At 38.5% G+C, this 24495-nt stretch overlaps 2 protein-coding genes across 3 annotated transcripts in view; both read left to right on the plus strand.

Annotated features, from left to right (window-relative positions):
• The window catches only part of glis3 (GLIS family zinc finger 3), a gene marked incomplete at its 5' end in the record, with an annotated part of 42380 nt that extends 20685 nt beyond the window's left edge, over positions 1–21695 (plus strand). Inside the window, 7 exons of the mRNA XM_084105444.1 lie at positions 3959–4120; positions 6613–6723; positions 10015–10135; positions 11349–11415; positions 16740–16864; positions 19022–19186; positions 20885–21695. Coding sequence (XP_083961570.1) covers positions 3959–4120; positions 6613–6723; positions 10015–10135; positions 11349–11415; positions 16740–16864; positions 19022–19186; positions 20885–21009 — 876 coding nt within the window. The 3' untranslated portion in view covers positions 21010–21695. The remainder of the gene's footprint in view (positions 1–3958; positions 4121–6612; positions 6724–10014; positions 10136–11348; positions 11416–16739; positions 16865–19021; positions 19187–20884) is intronic.
• An 885-nt stretch (positions 21696–22580) lies between these two features.
• The window catches only part of rfx3 (regulatory factor X, 3 (influences HLA class II expression)), a gene marked incomplete at its 5' end in the record, with an annotated part of 34854 nt that continues 32939 nt past the window's right edge, over positions 22581–24495 (plus strand). For both annotated transcript variants that reach the window (XM_084103933.1, XM_084103934.1), the window contains one exon: positions 22581–22729. The remainder of the gene's footprint in view (positions 22730–24495) is intronic.

Below are 24495 nucleotides of genomic sequence, written 5' to 3' on the forward strand. Positions count from 1 at the left end.
TTTTTTGGTATTGAGAATGATAGTATATTATGATGCTATCCCTGTGCTATGTTAGTACAGCACTTCTTCTTAGTAAGAGTATGTGTACTTTAGCTTGAAGCCTCTGGCTGTGTTTGTTCTTAATCTGATTAGCACATGTTGTAAAGATGCCAAACCTGAAACTCTGTTGTTTTCTCAGTCACTTCATACAATCATCGTCACATCTGATCTGCCAAGAATCGTGGCGGTTCTGAACAGTTGTAAGCTAATCTGGCTCTTAAGAAAATGCTCTTTGTCTTTGTTCATACTAAATGGGATCACAAGCTTTTTACAGTTTAACAGTTCCGATCTCAAACAATAGAGCTTCAAACGACGGTCACATCTAAAGTACAGCGAGTTCCACTTGTTTTGATCATGTGAATGATCCTTCATCCTCCAATTTCCTTTGTTAACTTCATTATTTTGATTGACCTTTCAGTTCAAAACCCACATAAAAACATACACATCTATCTATCTATCTATCTATTCAACCATCTTTCACTTGGTTTCACTTGTTTTGATCATGTGAATGATCCTTCATTCTCCAATTTCCTCCAAAATCAATGATTCTGATCGAACTTTCACTTCAAAACCCACATAAAAACATAAAGGCCTTACATTATTTTATATCATACGAGCAAATGCAATAATTTGTCACTTCAAAATACCAAACCCTGTCTACACACATTCTTCTCTGGCTATTCCTAACCTTAGATGATAATGAAGCAGTTGTAGTTGTCTGGGTGATGCCAAAGCCCTGGCACACGAGCCCTGGCTCATGTTGACATCTATTCAGGACCCGCTCTCTCACAACGGCCAAGCTTTATTAAATAAAGTCTGTGAAAGTCCTGCACAGACACAGGTTCCCCAGCTGGCCTGATCTGAATGCTCATTGATCTGCTGGTTTCTGTGGCTGGTGTGTGTGAGCCAGAGGACTGGTGGGATAGTTGAGGTGCAGTTTAGCTCTTTAATGATCCACTGGTAATTAGGCGGCTGTAGTTATTACTTCTGACTTCAACGACTGTTGAAGCTTAATGGCTTCTGGTTCAAGATAAACGGTCCCAGATTAGTCTTCTGCCTGTAGGAACAAGGATCTGACTAGACAAGACCAAGATGGACAAGTCTAGATCTTATTTCTCCTTCAATGTGGGACTTTTTTCACTTGTTTTATGGTCGCGCAAGTGGAATCCACATGTACCGGATGTGGGCCGGATCTGGGCCGACACTATGTTTTTGTCTGGGTCAGTAAAATAAAAACATGCTTGATTTGAGGATTCATTCAAATGCTGTGGGATACACTGAAGTTTATTTTCGTGCTAGTGATTAACGCCACTAATTAATCATCCTTCCCTCGGGTCATTTTGACCCAAAACTAGTTTTTTTTTTAAGTTTTAAAAATTGAGTGTTCATTAGAGCCAAGACCCGAGGACTTTTGTCACACTTGAACCACAAATATACAAAAAAACAAACAAAGAGTAGGAGTTTTACATTTGTTAAAAAGTAACAAATCCTTCCCTCTTGTGTCAATTTGACCCCCTTAGGAATAAATGGAATGTGAGGAATGCTTCAGTACACATAAAAAAAACCTAAAAATGCTCAAAATTCTAACAAAAAATTTACCAAAATAAATATTTTATAATGTCTGCATGTGTATCTGAATGCACACTGAAGAGAACTGACTTTAGGACCCAGCGGAACAGCTCATTTGCTCTTATAGAGCTATAAGGCCATCTAGAGTCATGAAATATCATGTTATATTATTTATTTTCCTCAAGAGGTCGGCAAAGACACCCAATGTAAGATATTTAGAGCTGAATTAAAAGGGTTATGCATTAGTTATTTTTAATTTAAGTTGAAAGAATGTGAGGAATGTGCTATTTATTTATTATGTATTGATCAAATCTAGTAATTTAAAGGTAAATAAAATTAATAAATAAATAAAAATCTCCCAAAAATTGCATTTAAAAATAGAAAAAATATCAAATTGAAATAAAGTGAGCTTTCTGGACAATTTGATGGCTTCGGGTCATTTTGACCGGAAGGGAAAGATGTGTTACAGAGTGTGAGGGAAGGATGAGATTCATTGTTAGCACCTACTATCATTCAGGTTTGTTTGTGATTTAAAAAAATTATAAGTTGGGAACAGAAAAGATTTTGCAAAAATGACAGTCCACGTACGTGAAGAAACGCCACAACGACTGTGACTCCCTCCCGCTGCTTTAGGAACAAATCCCAAAAAATCCCGATCCCAAAAGAATTCCTGTTCATCAGTGACGAATCACAAGTACAGATCTTTCTGTTCTCACAAAACAAACCTTTATATTTAGAGTCAATTACTGACCCTTGTAAAGATCAGCTCAAACCTCGTGATTAAATAACGCCTACATGCGACACTGCTATTGCATTAATATCTCCAACTAAAATAACCACTTCATTATAAAGCAATCAAAACATGCTGACAGAAACACTATTAATGTCCAACTTCATTATGTTCCTGTTATATAAGATGAGCTCAGAGCCAAAGAATTCCAGCGATTTCCGAAGTCATTTTCTGATAGGTAATTATTTATTTCCAAACCATATTTCTGAACCAAACAAATGAGGTCAGGCCGTTTGTTCACGCATCGGTGCTTTCTGGCATCCGTGATTCGCCGGCATTCCTGTCCGGACATCCGAAAGGACAAAGATCAGGAATGTCACATTCTTGCAAGATGAAGCAAAAATGTTCATGATGTCATTTAATTAGAGTGAACAGTCAAGCTTTGATGCAGTGATAAACCGTTAAACTATAACTAACTGTGAAACTACACTGCAAAACATGCTTTTCTTACTTAGTGGTTTTGTCTTGTTTCCAGTCCAAATGTCTAACATTTCTTAAATCAAGATGCATTTATTAAAGTAGTAAAATGACATAAGATATTAAGTCTTGTTTTCTGGGAGAATTAATCAAAATTAAGTGAGTTTTTGCTTAAAACAAGCAAAATGATCTGCCAATGGGGTCAGAAAAATAATCTTGTTTCTGTTTGAATTAACATTATTTTTCTGACCCTATTGGCAGATTATTTTGCTTTTTTTAAGCATCAACTCACTTAATTTTAACGAATTCCCCCAGAAAACAGGACATAATATCTTATGTCATTTTACTCATATAGTAACGCATCTTGATTTAAGAATTTTTAGAAATTTGGACTGGAAACAAGACAAAAATACTAAGTAAGTAAAGCATTTTTTTGCAGTGTGTGACGCCTTATTAAATGTGACTGTTGAGTTTATACTGAGATGAAATAGATGCAAACGTCGCCTATTATTGTTCCTACTCTTCTTAATTTTAATTAGCTTATTTAACAATGCATAATAATAATTGAATAGCTGAATTTTCAGCATCATTGTTGAAAACCGAAAAAAAAATAATCAAGGACACATTAAATTGATTAACAGTGACAGTAAAGACATTTATAATGTTACAAAAGATTCTATTTCAGATAAATGCTGTACTTTTGATGATGATGATGATGATGATGATGAAGCCACTGCAAAAATGTTCATGATGTCATTTAATTAGAGTGAACAGTCAAGCGTTTGATGCAATGATAAACCGTTAGACACATTCTTGAACTAACTGTGAATCTATGACGCCTTATTAAGTTTATACTTCATACTGAGGTGAAATCGATGCAACCGTTGCCTGTTATTGTTCCTACACTTTAATTAGCTTATTAAACAATGCATAATAATATATGCACAGAGAATAGTGTAGTTGGCTTCATCTAACAGATGGCACAAAATAATATAATTAGAGAAATAATAATAAAAAAAACATAGACGGGTTACTTGAGCAGGAAAACACTGACCCCTTCTGGTCAGCCCGTGTCATGCAGAGAAACACTGTTGGTGTGGCGCGTCTGGCCCGTGTGACTGATCTGTGTGTTCCTCTGGTTAGTTTGAGGGCTGTCAGAAGGCGTTCTCCCGCCTGGAGAACCTGAAGATCCACCTGAGGAGCCACACGGGCGAGAAACCCTACGTGTGTCAGCAGCCCGGCTGCCAGAAAGCCTTCAGCAACTCCAGCGACCGCGCCAAACACCAGCGCACGCACGTCGACACGGTGAGAACAGCAGAACACCTCAGAGCCGCGGAGACAGAGGCTCTACCCCAGTGTAGAAGAATATTAGCACTCCCACACAACACACCTGCACACAAGAGGCAGAGGACTGCAGAAACTGCTGTGTGTGTGTGTGTGTGTGTGTGTGTGTGTGTGTGTGTGTGTGTGTGTGTGTGTGTGATGGGAAGGTTTAGGGGTCGGGTTAGTGTTTGTGTGATGGGTAGGTTTAGGGTGTGTGTGTGTGTGTGTGTGTGATGGGTAGGTTTAGGGGTCGGGTTAGTGTTTGTGTGTGATGGGGTGTGTGTGTAGGTTTAGGGTGTGTATGTGTGTGTGTGATGGGTAGGTTTAAGGGTCGGGTTAGTGTGTGTGTCTGTGTGTGTGTGTGTGTGATGGGTAGGTTTAAGGGTCGGGTTAGTGTGTGTGTGTGTGTGTGTGTGTATGATGGGAAGGTTTAAGGGTCGGGTTAGTGTGTGTGTGAGTGAGTGAGTAAGTGTGTGTGTGTGTGTGTGATGGGAAGGTTTAAGGGTCGGGTTAGTGTGTGTGTGTGTGTGTGAGTGTGTGTGATGGGAAGGTTTAAGGGTCGGGTTAGTGTGTGTGTGTGTGTGTGTGTGTGAGTGTGTGTGATGGGAAGGTTTAAGGGTCGGGTTAGTGTTTGTGTGTGTGTGTGATAGGTAGGTTTAGGGGTCTGGTTAGTGTGTGTGTGTGTGTGAGAGTGTGTGTGATGGGAAGGTTTAAGGGTCGGGTTAGTGTGTGTGTGATGGGTAGGTTTAGGGTGTGTGTGTGTGTGTGTGATGGGTAGGTTTAGGGGTCGGGTTAGTGTTTGTGTGTGATGGGGTGTGTGTGTAGGTTTAGGGTGTGTGTGTGTGTGTGTGTGTGTGTGTGTGTGATGGGTAGGTTTAGGGTGTGTGTGTGTGATGGGAAGGTTTAAGGGTCGGGTTAGTGTGTGTGTGTGTGTGTGAGTGTGTGTGATGGGAAGGTTTAAGGGTCGGGTTAGTGTGTGTGTGTGTGTGTGTGTGTGAGTGTGTGTGATGGGAAGGTTTAAGGGTCGGGTTAGTGTTTGTGTGTGTGTGTGTGATAGGTAGGTTTAGGGGTCTGGTTAGTGTGTGTGTGTGTGTGTGAGAGTGTGTGTGATGGGAAGGTTTAAGGGTCGGGTTAGTGTGTGTGTGATGGGTAGGTTTAGGGTGTGTGTGTGTGTGTGTGATGGGTAGGTTTAGGGGTCGGGTTAGTGTTTGTGTGTGATGGGGTGTGTGTGTAGGTTTAGGGTGTGTGTGTGTGTGTGTGTGTGTGTGTGTGATGGGTAGGTTTAGGGTGTGTGTGTGTGTGATTGGTAGGTTTAGGGTGTGTGTGTGTGATGGGTAGGTTTAGGGTGTGTGTGTGTGTGTGTGTATGAGTGAGTGTGTGTGATAGGAAGTTTTAAGGGTCGGGTTAGTGTGTGTGTGTGTGTGTGTGTGTGAGTGTGTGTGATGGGAAGGTTTAGGGGTCGGGTTAGTGTGTGTGTGTGTGTGTGTGAGTGTGTGTGATGGGAAGGTTTAAGGGTCGGGTTAGTGTGTGTGTGTGTGTGTGTGTGTGTGAGTGTGTGTGATGGGAAGGTTTAGGGGTCGGGTTAGTGTGTGTGTGTGATGGGAAGGTTTAAGGGTCGGGTTAGTGTGTGTGTGTGTGTGTGTGATGGGAAGGTTTAAGGGTCGGGTTAGTGTGTGTGTGATGGGTAGGTTTAGGGTGTGTGTGTGTGTGTGTGATGGGTAGGTTTAGGGGTCGGGTTAGTGTTTGTGTGTGATGGGGTGTGTGTGTAGGTTTAGGGTGTGTGTGTGTGTGTGTGTGTGTGTGTGTGATGGGTAGGTTTAGGGTGTGTGTGTGTGTGATGGGTAGGTTTAGGGTGTGTGTGTGTGATGGGTAGGTTTAGGGTGTGTGTGTGTGTATGAGTGAGTGTGTGTGATAGGAAGTTTTAAGGGTCGGGTTAGTGTGTGTGTGTGTGTGTGTGTGTGTGTGAGTGTGTGTGATGGGAAGGTTTAGGGGTCGGGTTAGTGTGTGTGTGTGTGTGTGTGAGTGTGTGTGATGGGAAGGTTTAAGGGTCGGGTTAGTGTGTGTGTGTGTGTGTGTGTGTGTGTGATGGGAAGGTTTAGGGGTCGGGTTAGTGTGTGTGTGTGATGGGAAGGTTTAAGGGTCGGGTTAGTGTGTGTGTGTGTGTGTGTGTGAGTGTGTGTGATGGGAAGGTTTAAGGGTCGGGTTAGTGTGTGTGAGTGAGTGAGTGTGTGAGTAAGTGTGTGTGTGTGTGTGAGTGAGTAAGTGTGTGTGTGTGTGTGAGTGAGTAAGTGTGTGTGTGTGTGTGTGTGTGTGATGGGTAGGGTTAGTATAAGAAGATTGAAAAAACAGTTTGTACAGTATAATAACCATTACGCCTATGGAATGTCCTCACAAGTATAGCAAAACAAACCTGTGTGTGTGTGTTTCTCTCTCTCGCTCTGTGTGTGTGTGTGTGTGTGTGTGTGTGTGTACAGAAGCCCTACGCGTGTCAGATCCAGGGTTGTGGTAAACGCTACACGGACCCCAGCTCTCTGCGCAAACACGTCAAATCTCACTCCTTGAAGGAGCAACAAGCCAGGAAAAAGGTACAAGCATCATAACAGCCTCCAGTCTGTCTGTCATCACACTCACATCATCCTCACGCCATTACAGTCTGTCTGTCATCACACTCACATCATCCTCACGCCATTACAGTCTCTCTGTCATCACACTCACATCATCCTCACGCCATTACAGTCTGTCTGTCATCACACTCACATCATCCTCACGCCATTACAGTCTGTCTGTCATCACACTCACATCATCCTCACGCCATTACAGTCTGTCTGTCATCACACTCACATCATCCTCACGCCATTACAGTCTCTCTGTCATCACACTCACATCATCCTCACGCCATTACAGTCTGTCTGTCATCACACTCACATCATCCTCACGCCATTACAGTCTGTCTGTCATCACACTCACATCATCCTCACGCCATTACAGTCTCTCTGTCATCACACTCACATCATCCTCACGCCATTACAGTCTCTCTGTCATCACACTCACATCATCCTCACGCCATTACAGTCTCTCTGTCATCACACTCACATCATCCTCACGCCATTACAGTCTCTCTGTCATCACACTCACATCATCCTCACGCCATTACAGTCTGTCTGTCATCACACTCACATCATCCTCACGCCATTACAGTCTGTCTGTCATCACACTCACATCATCCTCACGCCATTACAGTCTCTCTGTCATCACACTCACATCATCCTCACGCCATTACAGTCTCTCTGTCATCACACTCACATCATCCTCACGCCATTACAGTCTCTCTGTCATCACACTCACATCATCCTCACGCCATTACAGTCTCTCTGTCATCACACTCACATCATCCTCACGCCATTACAAACCCGACGCTGAGATACGTACCGGATCTGGGCCGGATCTGGGCCGACACTGTTGCTGTCAGGGACCGGTCAAACGTTCAGAATAATTTAAAAACAAATGTTTGATGTCTCTTCTGTTCACCAAAGCTGTATTTATTTGATCAAAAATACTGTAAAAACTGTGAAATATTATTACACGTTATAATAACTGTTTTCAATGTGAATATATTGTAAAATGTAATTTATTCCTGTGATGCAAAGCTGAATTTTCAGCATCATTGTTGAAAATGTTGAAAACAGAAACAAAAAAAACACACATTAAATTGATCAAAAATGACAAGAAAGACATTTATAATGTTACAAAATATTATATTTCAAATAAATGCTGTAACTTTCTATTCATCACCTGAAAATTAAAATGCACCTCAATTTTTAACAAACATCTGAACGCTGATAATAATCATAAATGTTTCTTGATCATCAAATCACCATATTAGAGTGATTTCTGAAGGATCATGTGACACTGAAGACTGGAGTAATGATGCTGAAAATTCAGCTTTGATCACAGGAATAAATTACACTTTACTATATATTCACATAGAAAACAGATGATTTACATCTGAATAATATTACACTATTTTTAGTGTATTTTTGATCAAATAAATATAGCCTTGGGGGAAACTAGTTACTATTTTACATCTTAATCGTTTTAAACTCTTTCTATGTAAACAAAGGCAATTAAAGATTCTTCTAAAATGATCATTTTGTGTTCCACACACACAAAATGAAAGCGTATAGATTTGGAAGGCGAGTAAATAATAACAGAATTTGTATTTTTGTGTGAATTATCCAGTTAATCGCTCAGAAGAGGATTGTACATCATGCTTATAATGTAGAACAGTGTGTGTTTGAGACGAAATGTGCAAGATTTGTCAAGAAGTCTCTGAACTGGTAACTTGTTGTGTAGGAGCCGTTCATTATCACCGAGGAACAAAATAAAGGTCACGTCACCATAGATACAGATTCCTCAAGCACACGGTTTATGGGAGAGGAAAAATAGAAAAGTAGAAGAAACTGGTCAAACTGCTTATACAGGATCTGTCCTGTCTGAATACATCCAGTGCTTTCTCACCGATGATTATTAGGAATTACTCAGAATATATTATTAGAGACATTGAATATAATCATGATGTCCTGCAGGTCCAGAGCTTCAAACGCAGGGATATATTAAGCTGTGATATTAAACCATATGCTTATGATTAATTACTGTACATTCAGCTCAATTAGGCAAAAGATTATGCGCCAATTATCCAAGCCTTTATCTATCGATGTGCTTTAATAACATTTGGAAAGTAAATGCAGTCTTTTAAGTCACTGTTTAATCGAAATTTACTTTCTTGGTTTTATTGTGAACGTTATTCCAGATGTTATTCGAAGTGCACATCGTTCCAGATGTTGATCTAGAATAATCTAGAATAACGTGCACTTTTGAATAACATCTGGAATAACGTGCACTTTTGAATAACATGTGGAATAATGTGCACTGAATAACATCTGGAATAACGTGCACTGAATAACATCTGGAATAACGTGCACTGAATAACATCTGGAATAACGTGCACTGAATAACATCTGGAATACTGTGCACTTTGAATAACATCTGGAATAACGTGCACTGAATAACATCTGGAATACTGTGCACTTTGAATAACATCTGGAATAACGTGCACTGAATAACATCTGGAATACTGTGCACTTTGAATAACGTGGAATAATGTGCACTGAATAACATCTGGAATAACGTGCACTGAATAACATCTGGAATAACGTGCACTGAATAACATCTGGAATAACGTGCACTGAATAACATCTGGAATAACGTGCACTTCAAATAACAACATCTGGAATACTGTGCACTTTGAATAACATCTGGAATAACGTGCACTTCGCATAACAACTTCCGGAATGTTATGATGTAACACATGATTGTATGATGTTATGCAAAGTGCAAATTATTCCAGATGTTATTCAAAGTACACAGTATTCCAGATGTTGTTATTTAAAGTGCACGTTATTCCAGATGTTGTTATTTAAAGTACACAGTATTCCAGATGTTGTTATTTAAAGTGCACGTTATTCCAGATGTTGTTATTTAAAGTGCACGTTATTCCAGATGTTATTCAAAGTGCACAGTATTCCAGATGTTATTTGAAGTGCATGTTATTCCAGATGTTATTCTTCATAATCTGTCCTCAAAAACATCACTTGCTCCCCTCCTGTAGAATAGCTTTTATAGGTAATAGGTTTTAGCTAACTCGTGTTCAGTTCTGGCTCCACACTGGTGCACAACGGCCACTTTTCCCAGTCCAGCCAGTCTGTCATGGATAAAATCCCGCAGAAACTAAAGTGTAAAAGTGTTTGATGTTGAGAGAAAGTCTCATGCATGAGTGTGTGTGTGTGTGTGTGTGTGTGTGGTGTGGTGTGATGTAGCTGAGACGCAGTCAGGACGGGCTCGCCGAGTGTTTGACCGTTCAGCCGCTGCACCACAGCCTCTCGCCACTGGACCTGATTGAGACCAAGCACCAGTCCCCCACTGATGATCTCTACACCGGTATGCAACACTTCACAGAGTCGTGTGTTCAAGGAAGAGTCCCTCACAAAACTCACCACACAAACATGTTTGATACTTGAAATCAAATAAAAGTTAAGTGAAAAAATAAATAAATAAATAAAAATATAAAAAGCATATTATTTCAGCTCGTTGCCAAGGCAACATTTCTCAGTTTAATTTAGTTTAACTTGATGTACTAAAATAACTAAAACAGAAATAAAAACATGAATAAAAACTATATAAACATTTAAAAAAAACTTTAACTAGAATTGCAAATGAAATCAGAAAATATATAAAAATAAACAATAAATATCTAAAATATTAATTAAAACTATAATAGTTTCTCAATGATAGTAAATAACACTGCTAGAGATGCATTTTTAGTTGAACTTTTAACTTGCATATTTCTTCTCCTTTATTTTCATTACTTTTTTTGGTAACATTTAAAGCCTCTATGGATAATGCATTATAAAGGTTATTTTATGCACATTAAATCTTTTCATAATTAATTATAACTAAAGTTAAAATGCATTATAATATTTGCAGATTGCTTGTTATATCTGAAATTGGTTTTGTCGTGTTTTAATGCATTATATTTTCTAATGGCTAGATCAATGAATAGATAATATACTGTTGTTACAATTATTCATAAGATCATACAGTGCATTATAAAGTGCATTACAAGGCATAACTGATGCATTAACAATGCTTTACATATATAAGAGTGTTTTTGCATGTAATATAAAGAACAGAAACAAGAATAAAACGAAACACAGAAACAAACCTCTCATTACCCTCTATTTTTAGTCTTGTTAGCGCTTCACCAACGCCAGCTTACATTCATTCCTTAAAATAAATGTTTTCCATAGACATATTTGTGTCCTATTTTTGTTTTTAATATATGTTTTTTAACATGTGTCCTATGATTGTTTGCATCATTGATATGTGATATAGCACTTTGATAAAAAAAGTGCTTTATAAATAAACTTTGGACATTTGACTTGACTTTAAACTCACGACGTGTGTGTTTTTGGATGAGAATGTCCCTCTAGCGCATGTTCACACAGAAAAACAGTGGAAATCAGCAGAGATGCTTCGGCACTAATAAGCTTTCAGAGTCATTGTGATATTTCATTCCAGTGATGGTTATTGGCAACGAATCTTACCGTCGTTTTACCGTAAAGAAATTATGATTTTCTTTTTTGTCTTCAAGTGTTCGCCCTAAACCAGCCCGGCCCAACACACACTCGTCCACTGCCTCCTTTACACGGGAACAACAGGTACGAAAACTACATCAATCTTCAAAGAACAACATCAGATGTTTCGACTTTAAGGACAACATTTAACTTCTGTCACGTGACATTATTCTGAGTGAAACATTTGCTGAGTATTTTCTCCTTAAGGTGAGACATTTTTCATGCGGTGCTCAGTTTTGAGATTTTGGGCTAGTTTACTCCTTCAATATGTGTTCTTTCAAGCTGCTATAAAGAAAACGTTGAAAATATACATTAAGATGTTTATTTTATGACATTTTGTTTACTTGCGGCAGTAAGTTTCTCCCGAATTGGTCCCACTTTATATTAAGTGGCGTTAAGTACTATGTACTTGCATCAAAAAATAAGTACAATGTACTTATTGTGTTCATGTTGTATTGTAAAACACTTTTGCTGCTACTGAGGTGTGATACGGGTAAGGTTAGGGACAGGTGTGGTGGATTGGGTAGGTTTAAGGTGTAAGGGAAGGGTCAACTGTAATTACAAATGTAATTACATAAATTAATTACAGCTGTAATTACATGCAGGAATTTTTAAAATGTAAGTACAATGTAAAAACATGTAGTTACACAATAAGTACATTGTATCAAATTATTAATTTCAATGTAAGTACATAGTACTTAAAGCCACTTAATATAAAGTGGGACCCCCGAATTTACCAAGAAGTTAGTGTTCCAGCGCGACACGCCGAGATCCGTCTGTTCACTGAAGTCTGTCGTGACCGGTGTCGTTGTAAAGCTCAGAGTCTCCTGCACAACGCTATCCCAAATATGGGCATTTCCTTTCTATCAGTAACCAATCGTGAATGTCCAAAGGGGGATTTAAAGCTAACGACAAAATCTCATTTAGAGCTGTTTAACTCTTTAACTACCGTTTTCTCAAAATGAGTTTTTTGTCATTCTTCAGTATAAACATCTCAGCCTGTGTAAACCAAACTCTCTAGTTATACACTTGGCAGTATTCTGAAGATATTTTCAGAGGGATTTGTTAATAAATCATTCCTGGCCTGATTTATGTGACATTTTAATAAAAAAAATATGGTGAAAATCGATTTTTTAAGGCTATGGACAGTATATTTTGATTTCCTAGGTAATGAAAGCATATATCCCGAAATCCCTCTGAAATTTTTGTTCATCTTGTGTGTAAACAAAATGAAAAAAGAATTTTGCACCTGGCTTTATCATATGTTCAGATCTATCTACCGAAAATATATGCAAAATCGTGCATATTTAATGAGATAATGCCTAATTTGCATAATTAAACATACACATTTCTAAAACTTGTAATTAGGGATGTCCCGATCCGATCACGTGATCAGAAATCGGGCCCGATCGCGTGTTTTCAGACTCGATCGGAATCGGACGTTACCTCCCGATCAGGACTCGGATATATATGTATATATATTCTCATTATTTTTTAACACCTCTATTATGCGGTGGCACAGAGTTACGGCGGTTTCACACTGCACGCGTTATTAGAGCGTAAGCAGCGCAGGAGCAGTGCGTATGGTGAGCAGGAGCAGGACACGCGCGTTTTGCTTTCACACTGGCAGCGTTTGTCACGCGCGGCTGAACCGCGGGTTGTGTACAGACAGAGTCTATAATGGATAAGTTGGCATTGCTTTTTTTCGTTTTCAAATACATTTAAGAGAAAAGACTTGTCAAGAAGCTTATTTTATTAATAATTTCATTTATATAACTTTTGGTTCATCTTTGTTTTTATTGTTCTGGCAACAAGTTTGTTTTTGGACATTTGTTTTCTTTTTAAATTGCTGTTGGTCATTTGATTGACTGTTTAAAACACAATAGATATCATCAGTGCACTTTTTGGATAAAACTGCGGTGTATTTTGGCCATGATCAATGTATTGTCACTTTAATTCAGCGTAAGCGGCGCAGCAAAAATAGACTCGGCGCCGAAACGATCACGGCACTCCTGCTCTGCTACGCACTGCCGCGCCACCTCTGCGCGCGGTGTGAATGCTCTAAAGCCTGGTTTAATCTGTTAACATGGGCGGCGAAAAAAATGCGCACTGCACGCTCTGCTAACAGTGCAGTGTGAAATATTTTTTAATATTTACTGTTGCACTAAAGTCCAAAAGTGAAGAATTTAATTATTACTTGATTGTTCAAGCTACCTCACAGAAGTGCTCTGTTTGTTAACAGAGTTGTTGAATGTTAAAATAAGGTGAATTAAATAAAAAATAAGGAACATCCTGGATCTTTTTTTTTTTCGCTCTTCTTTATTCTTTTTTGTTAGAAGTTAGAAGTATCGGATCGGGACTCGGTATCGGCAGATACTTAAAATCAAATGACTCGGACTCGGACTCGAGGGCAAAAAAACCTGATCGGGACATCCCTACAAGTTTTTTTTATATACTTGTGTAAGTAATCAACTGAGGAAGTTTCATGGTGATATCTATTATTTTAAAATTTTACCCTATTCACCTGTAGTGTCTCGCCTTAAAACTGCAGTGAACCAAAAACACGCTTTGAAATCGCTGGTGTTTCTGACGTCACAAACTACCTTGTAACCAATCAGATCAACGTGTGATCGTCAACCAGTGGATCTCTGAGCTGAGTGAGTGAGTGGAGGCGGGGCTCATTTGCATATTAACCACGTATACTAAATGAGGCAAGGGTGTCGAGTTACATTCACAATATGTTAAGGCATGAAGACATTTTGTTCAAGGAAAAACATTTAAATATGTAATTTTGGTGATCAAAGATGAGATTTAAGGGATAAAATAATTGACTACAGGGGGACCTGTGATAAACAAATGAGTGTGTGAGAGAGCTTTCGCTCTCCTGAGAACAGCCTCGTTCCTCCACGACGTCCCTGCTGGGTTTAAAATTGCGAGCAAGTTCACTTGACGTCTGAAAGAAATGAGAAAGGAGAAAAGACGGCCGTTCATGCATCTATGACTGGAGAAAATGAAGGTACACTTGTATTCACTCAGAGATCAGAGCGGGTGAAAGACAGGTTAGCCGCGACGTGAATCTGGCATCACTTCTATACGCCAGTGTCTGTGACGCTCCTTTCAAGCCTGATGAATCGAGTCTAATAATGCCGTATGTTTTTTTCCTATCACTATGTTTTTGGTCGAAGCTCAATCGAGTAAGATTGCCACACACTGAATCACTGTCTAGTTTAAATTCATTTCAAGTTTCACTTGGCGGAGTGACCGATTCAAAAGCTCCAGCGCTTTTATTTTCTCTTGATCTGCGATAAATGCGTGGCTGGTTGTCATGGCTTTATGGCTGAGAGCTCATAGTTGCAATAATCTGACTCTAATAAAGCAGGCTTTTCTTTGCTGAAAGGCTCCACTGCGCTTTTGTGTGTTTTACACGTCTACTGTGGCAAAAGAGTTTGGGAAGAGGCTTATGTTTTTGGACGGCACGCATTGCACTTCAAAGGCACAGAGAGGAACCTTTTCTGCTTTTCTCGACGCAGATGCACATTGTCCAAGCAGTGATTGCGGGATCCAAGCAAGACAATCGTCTGGAGAGATCAAGACCTGCTATGCCTCATTGGTCTCGAGGGCCCGTGCTGGAGACACTATAGCCACCGATCGGAGAGCACCGGGAACTCAATAAGTGAATTACACAATGCAGTGGGATTGGCGTAATTACCTCACTTTGGGCTAAATCAGTTGTGAAATACCTCTGACCTCTGTTTTCCCAGATTTTACTACAGTGCTTTCAAAAACACTTTTTATATAATTAAAGTCCCCATGTAGTCAATAATTGGATCCCTTAAAACTCATCTTTGATCACCAAGATGACATATTTAAAAGATATTTTAAGGCATGAAGAAATTTGTTTGCATGTAACTCGACACCCTTGCCGCATTTAGTATGCATGATTCTATGAATATGCAAATGATCCCCGCCTCCACTCACTCACTCAGCTCAGAGATCCACTGGTTGATCTGATTATTGTTATTTACAATGTAATGGGATTGGCGTAATTACCTCACTTTGGGCTAAATCAGTTGTGAAATACCCCTGACCTCTTTTTTCCCAGATTTTACTCCATTAAAAGCAGTCGCTCTGTTCCTGTGCCGCTGTAGTTTTACTTCCAGGAAAAAACACAATGCTGCTTTTTGGATGCATTTGCTGGGAAAATGTCACTTGGATCTGAAACTAAGAATCAGCATCATAAAAATAGCAGGTAACGCTTTATTTTAAGGTGACGTAGTTACATGTTACTTACTATAGTAATAACTGTAAATTATGCATAATTACAAGTAACTAACCGTAAACCAAACCCTAACCGTAACTCTATAGCAAGTACATGTAGTTTATTATTTTACTATGTACTTATTTGAGTAATTACAATGTAACTACGTCACCTTAAAATAAAGGGTAACCTAATATCATAACAGTGGGGTCAGTGCATTTGTTAAACATGCTTTCAAAACGCTTTGAAATTTTATCCCTTAAAACTCATCTTTGATCACCAAAATTACATATTTAAATATTTTTTCCTTTCATGCCTTAAAATATCTTGACTGTAACTCGACACCCTCGCCTCATTTAGTATGCGCGGTTCTATGAATATGCAAATGAGCCCCGCCTCCACTCACTCACTCAGCTCAGAGATCCACTGGTTGGCGATCACACGTTGATCTGATTGGTTACAAGGTAGTTTGTGACGTCAGAAACACCAGCGATTTCAAAGTGTGTTTTTGAGACTGTCTTTGGTTCACTGCAGTTTTAAGGAGGAAATACTCAGCAATGGTGTCGACTTATGAATTTACACATGCTTTGTCTTAAAGCACATTAAAAACACCACATAGACACATAAACAACATTTAACGCTGGATTTAACACCACAGGGGGACTTTAAAACTTGGGGTCATATGATGCTTTTTAATGTTTTCAGTTGCTTTTAGCGCGTAATAAAAATAAAAATCAAGCTATACACACCTAAATAAATTAGAAATATACACTTTTTAATGTAGTCACTTCAGGATAAATTCAACTTTTAATGTCGTATCTGGAACATGTAAGAGTTGCAGAATAAAAGCTTGCCACTGTGAAACGTTCTGCTCTAGTTGTGCCTGTAAAGTTTGTTCCGATTGATCATCCACATAAACATTATTAACTGTGATTAAACTGCTTTAGAAGCTCACGATTATGGTTACACGCTGGAGGTGTTCGGCCAATCACAGCGCACTGGGTCAGCTGGCCAATCAGAGCACTCAGAGCTTTTCAAGAGGCGGGGCTTTGTAGAAATCAGTGCTGGCAACTGGATAAACAGTTTCATTATATGAAAATGTTTGGAACAACATGAGGACTGATTATTGTGAAACGGTGTCGCTTCTCAGGTGTAGGGTTCCTGTGTCACAGCAAGTGTCGTCTTCATCACCTCATCACAGTCTGACCCTAAACACTCACAACCTGCCCAGATACTCCAACCATCCCAGAACATCCCAGCCTGCACTTCAGGACAGTACGTCCCCGTTTTTTTTAATAACTTTAGTTTATTTCATACATGAGAAAACAACATTTACATGCACACTCATAATGCAATTATAATGGGCTTTTGGCAATATTGCAATTAATTTACCTTATGCTAACATAATACTTGGATAAAACCATTGCAAGTAAACCCATAATTGTATTAATGAGGTGTACACTGATTTTAATTGCAATAAACAGACATTTAAACACCTTAAAGGTGCAGTGAGCGATTTCTGAGAAACGCTGTTGAAAGTGGATCGGATAGACCACAAAAAGCACTTGTAGCCAATCAGCAGTAAGGGGCGTGTCCAATCATGTGGGGGAGGTGCCTGTGTTGCATAGCATGTTTGTTAATTTGGGGGCGGAGCTATAAAAATAGGGGTGTGGTCCTCTTAGGTAGGGGCGTGTTTGTGTTGGTGCAAGTACACGCATGACTTGTGTTGTTCACACAACTTCATTAATAAATTATTCTGTTAATATTAATATTAATAAGTTTTTTCCTCCACTCTGAATCACTTTTTTTTTATTTATAAAACTTGCAATTTTAAATGTGCTTTAAAAAAGATTTCCAGGTTTGCTGTGCTCATTTGCAGGGCTACACAATTATAATTTGTGTTATTATTTAATACAAATATAAAAATTTATATCAAATACACATATATTAGATATATTACTATTGTAATTTTTCAATGTAAAAGAAAAAATTAGTATTTAAGAAAGATAGTAGTAATAATAATAACAACTAGTTTAATAAAATAATAATAATAACTTTCATTTAACGTAAACCACACCATCCCGCTAGCTTGGCGCTCCTTTTTTATTGCCTTTTTTTAATAATCATCATAAATTAGGTATCATTCAAAAGCTTACGAACTCAAAATTCATCCTGTGAAACCCGTTTTGAAATTGGACATTGCGTTACCATAGAAATGGTACTTATTTTAGCTGGCTCCTCCCCTAGTGGGCGTCGTCAGGTTTCATATTACAACTTTTTTTTTAACTACTTTATTATTTAAAACCTTTTCTAATCTTGACAAAACACATGTCGTCAGAAAGGTCTGAGTCTTAAGGTTCCATATTTGGTGACTATTTTGTGATAGAAGTGATACTTGGACAGAAATATATTAATATGTTACAGGAAAATGCATCAAAAGAATTCAGTGGTATGTAGGTTACACCCGGTGGATATTTTTGGTACAGCGTATAAACAAAAACTCATAGGAACTTAATTTTTTTGTGATATCAACTTCAAATTTGGAACACAGCTTGGTTAGATATATGGCTTTGATTTTATAGTAATTTTATGGTAAAAATTATTTTGTAAAATATATATATTATATAAAATATAAAATGTTTAGTACAGTGCATTTGAATTACAGTAAATCTAAACTTCCATAACTTTTTCATACTTTAATTTTTTGAAGCTTTCAATAATCTGCTGAGTGTCTTCTATAAAACAAGACCAGGTCTATATTCCAAAGTATTCTTGAATTACAACCATTTAAGTTTGGATATTGCATTTTCACGTCTATTCTCAAAAAGGGGGGTGACAGTTATGCTTCATATTTGTCAAAAAGCGCTTCTCTCTACAAGTATGTAAAGATATTTGATGTATGTTTTCGTTCCCAAATGCATGTTAAAGCAACTCAAACTCAAAGCAGATGCAGATGCAGACGCTTCAACCCCCCCGGTTGCTCACGTGTAAATGAACCCCATGCCTGAAACACGCAGCGCATATACGCAGCCATATCACCATTTCAGTTTTTATTTTAATTAATAGTGCAGGTGGCAGATCCGTGTGGCGTCTGACACTATATATAAACTCATTTACATATAAGCCATATGTGCAGTAAGCAGACGCAGAATGCATATTTAAGACGTGACCGTAAGCGGAGAACGGACCGATCGGCACTGAATGATTCACAGATTTGTCCTTCCGCTCTGAGAGCAACAGATGGCAGATGTCTGTCAGGCCGAGGCAAAAATAGATCCATCTAATGCATGTAAAAATCTCAGCGTACAGATTTTATGAACTTTTTCCAAACTCAAATGAGGAAATATCATTCATTCTGCATGCAATCTTAAATTAAGGACATAATAGTTCAGTTTTGGATGTTGTGAGTAATGTTTTTTCATTAACACTCAGGTTTCTCTGGTGACGCTCGGACCGTGTTCTCATACGCTGACTCACCGCAGGAAAACAAGCAGATTTCTTCCTTTTCCATGATGCAGATGCCCATGTTTGAGGAACATCTGGGCTCATCAGACGCGTCTCAGCCCGAGCTCGACCTCGTCCACAGAACCATCACTGGTAAAAACACACATAAATACTGTAAAGCATCATGATATGCACTGCAGAACTTATTATTTAAAGTTTACATGTTCATATTTCATGTGTTTAAAGAAAATCCAGCTTTTAATGTTGTTTATGTGTCTATGTGGTGTTTTTAATCTGCTTTAAGACAAAGCATGTGTAAATTCATAAGTCGACTCCATTGCTGAGTATTTTCTCCTTAAAACTGCAGTGAACCAAAGACAGTCTCAAAAACACGCTTTGAAATCGCTGGTGTTTCTGACGTCACAAACTACCTTGTAACCAATCAGATCAACGTGTGATCGTCAACCAGTGGATCTCTGAGCTGAGTGAGTGAGTGGAGGCGGGGCTCATTTGCATATTAACCACGTATACTAAATGAGGCAAGGGTGTCGAGTTACATTCACAATATGTTAAGGCATGAAGACATTTTGTTCAAGGAAAAACATTTAAATATGTAATTTTGGTGATCAAAGATGAGATTTAAGGGATAAAATAATTGACTACAGGGGGACCTGTGATAAACAAATGAGTGTGTGAGAGAGCTTTCGCTCTCCTGAGAACAGCCTCGTTCCTCCACGACGTCCCTGCTGGGTTTAAAATTGCGAGCAAGTTCACTTGACGTCTGAAAGAAATGAGAAAGGAGAAAAGACGGCCGTTCATGCATCTATGACTGGAGAAAATGAAGGTACACTTGTATTCACTCAGAGATCAGAGCGGGTGAAAGACAGGTTAGCCGCGACGTGAATCTGGCATCACTTCTATACGCCAGTGTCTGTGACGCTCCTTTCAAGCCTGATGAATCGAGTCTAATAATGCCGTATGTTTTTTATGTATGTAACCAATCAGATCAACGTGTGATCGTCAACCAGTGGATCTCTGAGCTGAGTGAGTGAGTGGAGGCGGGGCTCATTTGCATATTTATTAAACCGCGTATACTAAATGAGGCAAGGGTGTCGAGTTACATTCACGATATTTTAAGGCATGAATATTTTTTTTCAAGGAAAAAACTTTTAAATATGTCATTTTGGTGATCAAAGATGAGTTTTAAGTGATAAAATTAATGACTACAGGGGGACTTTAAATATATGAAAAGTGTTTTGAAAGCACTGTTTGACAAATGCAAATGCTGTTATATTACATTACACTTTATTTTAAGGTGATGTAGTTACATTGTAATTAATCATAAGTTCTGAGTAAAATGATTGACTACAGGGGACTTTAATGTTGCTGTTTTTAAGCATTAAAAAGCTCTGCAAAGTTACAAAGTCTCTCTATATCAGTGTCAGTGTTTCTGAACTCCTGAAACGCCTCCATTGTAGTCTTGAGTTTCTTCCGGGAACGAACACGTCACAATATTCCTTATTTAAATAATCGAAGCGCTCGACCAATCACAACACACTGCTCCAGCCGACCAATCAGAGCACAGTGTGCTTTTCAGAAGGAGGGGCTTCATAGAGACAGGAGCTAAACAGAGCGTTACTGACAGACTGGGAAGAGAGGAGCTGCAACAATGGAGAATATGAGGAGAATAATCAACATTCAAGCAGGAAAACCTGCTCTAGTAGAGCCTGAAACAAGAAGGGCATACTATAATAGTCTTTGGCCCTCAAAGAGACCAAAGGCATTCAAAATGTCCATTAATGTACTTTCTGAATAAAAACGTTGCTTATTATCGTGTGTTTGTGACAACAGTGTTCGACTGTCAAACCGGACCGGAGGAGTTTCTGGGAGAACCGGTGCCTTCGCTGTCGGAAGACAATTATCTTCACATCCCGAGATGCCCGAGCCGGATCTCATGCGTCTTTACCGAAGGATGAAGGTTTCCTCTCATCAACCCAAACAGCTCACTCGCGATGTTTGAAGAACTTTCCTCGTGGACACTTAATCATGGGAGAAACTGGACATTTAAGCCAAACTTTAACTGTAAAAATGTCAGAGCAAGTGTTTTTATCTGTGTGTAAAACATCACTTTTCTTCATCATTTGTGCTCATTTCCAAACATATATCTGTTGTTTTATTTCAAACCAGACAAGCTTATTTTAGTGTTTCCTAATATTTATATTTCCTAATTTGATATTTTAAAAGGGTATAATTGTTTTTTTAATGCCACTGTATGTACAGTGAATAAGCAAAACTATAAATATACCCCAACAACAAAATGCACTTAACACAGATTTAAAGCCATACCGATATGTAAATATTTATGCATATGTTTGTAAAGTGTTATCTGCTAAAAAAAAAATCTACTTTGAACATTGAGGTTTGCATAACCTTGTTCATATCAATGTGTATTTTGGGGATAAAATGTTTAAATTCCTCCAGAATGCCAAAACATCATTGCTTTTACTTTAATACATTGTTGTCATGCTCTAATCTCAACAATCTGTTAACATTAAATTGAATGATTTTCCTTGGAAAAACATTGTATACAAACATTTTTGCAAGAAAAAAGAAAGAATATTTGTTGTAAAAAGGTTTAATTTGAGGGTTACTCATCTGATTTTTTTTTACATTTTAACAAATTACAACAACGAATAATTGGGTGGCCCAAATAAAAGAAAATACATAAAACACTATACAATAGTAAAATGAAAGAAAATATTTTTATCTTTTCTTATACAACAGGGAATGAGTAAAAGTTTCACACAGATCAGTATGAAAAAAAAAAAAATTCACCTTTGTATGAAAATGTCCAGTTTCAGTTGAGGTTGGGCAGTCATATGTTCTATTTTGTAAATAGAAGTTTTTCTCTTCATTGACTAATTGTTGGTGGGTGTGGCTTCATCCAATTAATTGTAAAGGTTTTTCATGCACATAGTATTACATGCAAAATATATTTTGAGGTATTCCTTCAAGCAAAAAAATACAAGGGAGTAAAAGGCTGGCTAGTAAAAGGCAGGTCTACATGCAAAATTCTCAATCTCAATCTGATTGACTTTATTCAGCAGAATTCATCAAAAGTGAGGCTGATTATTGAGTACAAGGGAAAGTGGTTTCTGGTTTGACGCACAAGCCCCGCCCTTCTTTCTCATCCCAACATCTCAACCAGACCTGCTTTCAAAAGCCCCGCCCACTAATCGTTGGGCGCCTCCTATTGGTGGGTTACACAATACATACATTTAATCATTTATTTTGCAATACATACTTGCGTTCGCAGTTTCAGCCCTTTTATGATAATTATTTCCTCAGTACTTTAATCAATAATAAATCAGCCGCAAATTATTTCAAAAATAGAGGCCACAAAGAGAGGCGCGCGCGCGGACTCCTCCCTCCCATCACCACAAGCCCCGCCCCTTCACCGAACGTCAAGTTCGGTTGCGCACTGAGCTTTATATATAAGCTCCGCCTCTTTCCGCAGCGTCAAGTTAGATTACGCGGCGAGCTTTATAGCAACCGTTGCCCCGAGTTGCAGCGCCATAGTCACCGTAGTCCTGGCGACTGTAACCCACCAACAATAACAACAACAACCTCCTCCTCTCCTCTCTCCATCCTTACACCACCTTCCTCTCATCCTCATCCTCATCCACACCAGTCCAGGTGAATATTTCAATATTAACATCTCGTTTCCAAAGTGTGTTCACTGTCTAACCGCTTGCGTGATGGTTGTGGCTTTGTGTTTCTGTTTGCATACCGGAGTAAATCTCCCGAGCTCGTGTTGTTTGTGAAGGTTTTACGGCTGTCGTTTTATTCTCTGACGGTTTATTCCGTTTCTATTGATGCGGCGCGTCCAGATGTTTCGCTCCTCATCTGCTTTATGTATTAAAAACCCGAGGAGCGAACGACATCTGTCGGCGTTTGAATAGTGCTAATTGATAAATATGTGTTTAATGATGTGGAAACGTGATGAAAACGCTGTTGTATTGAAGCGCAGCATCATTTTCTCACGATGCAGGTGTTGCTAAGCGGCTAATGTTAGCATGATGAGCCCGAATGAAGCGATTCTTTATCACACTTTCGGTTTAAGGATCAAAATCACATCTTGTGTGTATTTTCGTGCTTTTAGTCGTTTAACACGATCTTCAAGTTGTATATTTGAGTGGTTTTGATCGCTGGGTGTTGTTTTATCGTTAGCCTCAGACGCTCATTTGTAAACGAAACAATGAATTTTGTCTTGAGGCAGGTGTTTGTGTTTCTGTTTTCCGCTGATAAATGCTAATGGAGGATTCTAGGTGTGATTCTGTGGGGTGTAATGACACATATGAAGATTATCTGTCTGTCTTCTATTGTTATAAAGCAGGAGTTACTCTTGCTAAGCTATTGGCCCTCTGTGGTCGTGTCTCAATCATGTCGTGCTCCCTATATAGGGCATCATCATGCACCCTAAACACAATCTTGTGGACCTGTTTTAGGGCATCATACACTAGCATCTCTGTCTATGTAGATGTTTAGATGTTTGTGTTATTATCACACTGATTATTTGCACAGCTGTGCAGAATCCACCTGTTTATTGGCAGATTCATTTATAACAGTATTAGTAGGGCTGGGTATTGACACGGTTCGATTTCAATTCACAAGCTTGCAATTCTGATCTTGATTCGATATGGATTTATTTGGATTTATGTAAATTTTTCCTCAAGCAAAAAAATCTCTCTCTTCTATAATGCTGTAAACTATACAGGGAGGTTAGTTCACCTATTACTATGTTATTACAGGTTAAATAACTTTGTAATACCATAATTCTAATTCTACTCCAAAACATAAGCATTTAAATGCCATAAACTTGTTTTCATGAAGGATTTATTCAAACGTAAATTTAATGTTGAAGAACAGGTTGAGTAAAAATATAGTGAATTTATAGTGCGTATACTTATCACAATGCTCCTCTAGAGTTATTTTTATAGTTAACTTAGTTTATGGTCATTGAATGTCTTTTCTGAGGTAAATATAGCGTTACGTGACATTATTTCTGCGGTTGAAACACTGATTGATGGATTACATGAGACATGATTGATTTCAGGAAGTTGTTCTGAATATTTCATCATTTCCTTCTGATGTTCACTGATGTTTGTTTGCTGCTGTAACTAGCAGTAAAGAGGAAGAGTTGATCGGCTCATCTGTCACACACATTAAACACACACACACACACACACACACACACACACATTTACGGTATTGACCGAATTCAGTGATGAAATGACAGGATTTGATCATATGATTTATTATTGAAAGAATGTTTCATATTAAAAGTATCAAAGCTTATTGTGATTATTGGATGGCAGGTTCAACCTTGGGATTTAAGAATCAATGTCGGATTATCAAAACGAGAATCGGGAAATCAATATTTTTTAACTCAGCCCTTCATA

The sequence above is a fragment of the Abramis brama genome (assembly GCF_963993115.1).
Source record: "Abramis brama genome assembly, chromosome: 25".
NCBI classification, from domain to species: Eukaryota; Metazoa; Chordata; class Actinopteri; order Cypriniformes; family Leuciscidae; genus Abramis; species Abramis brama.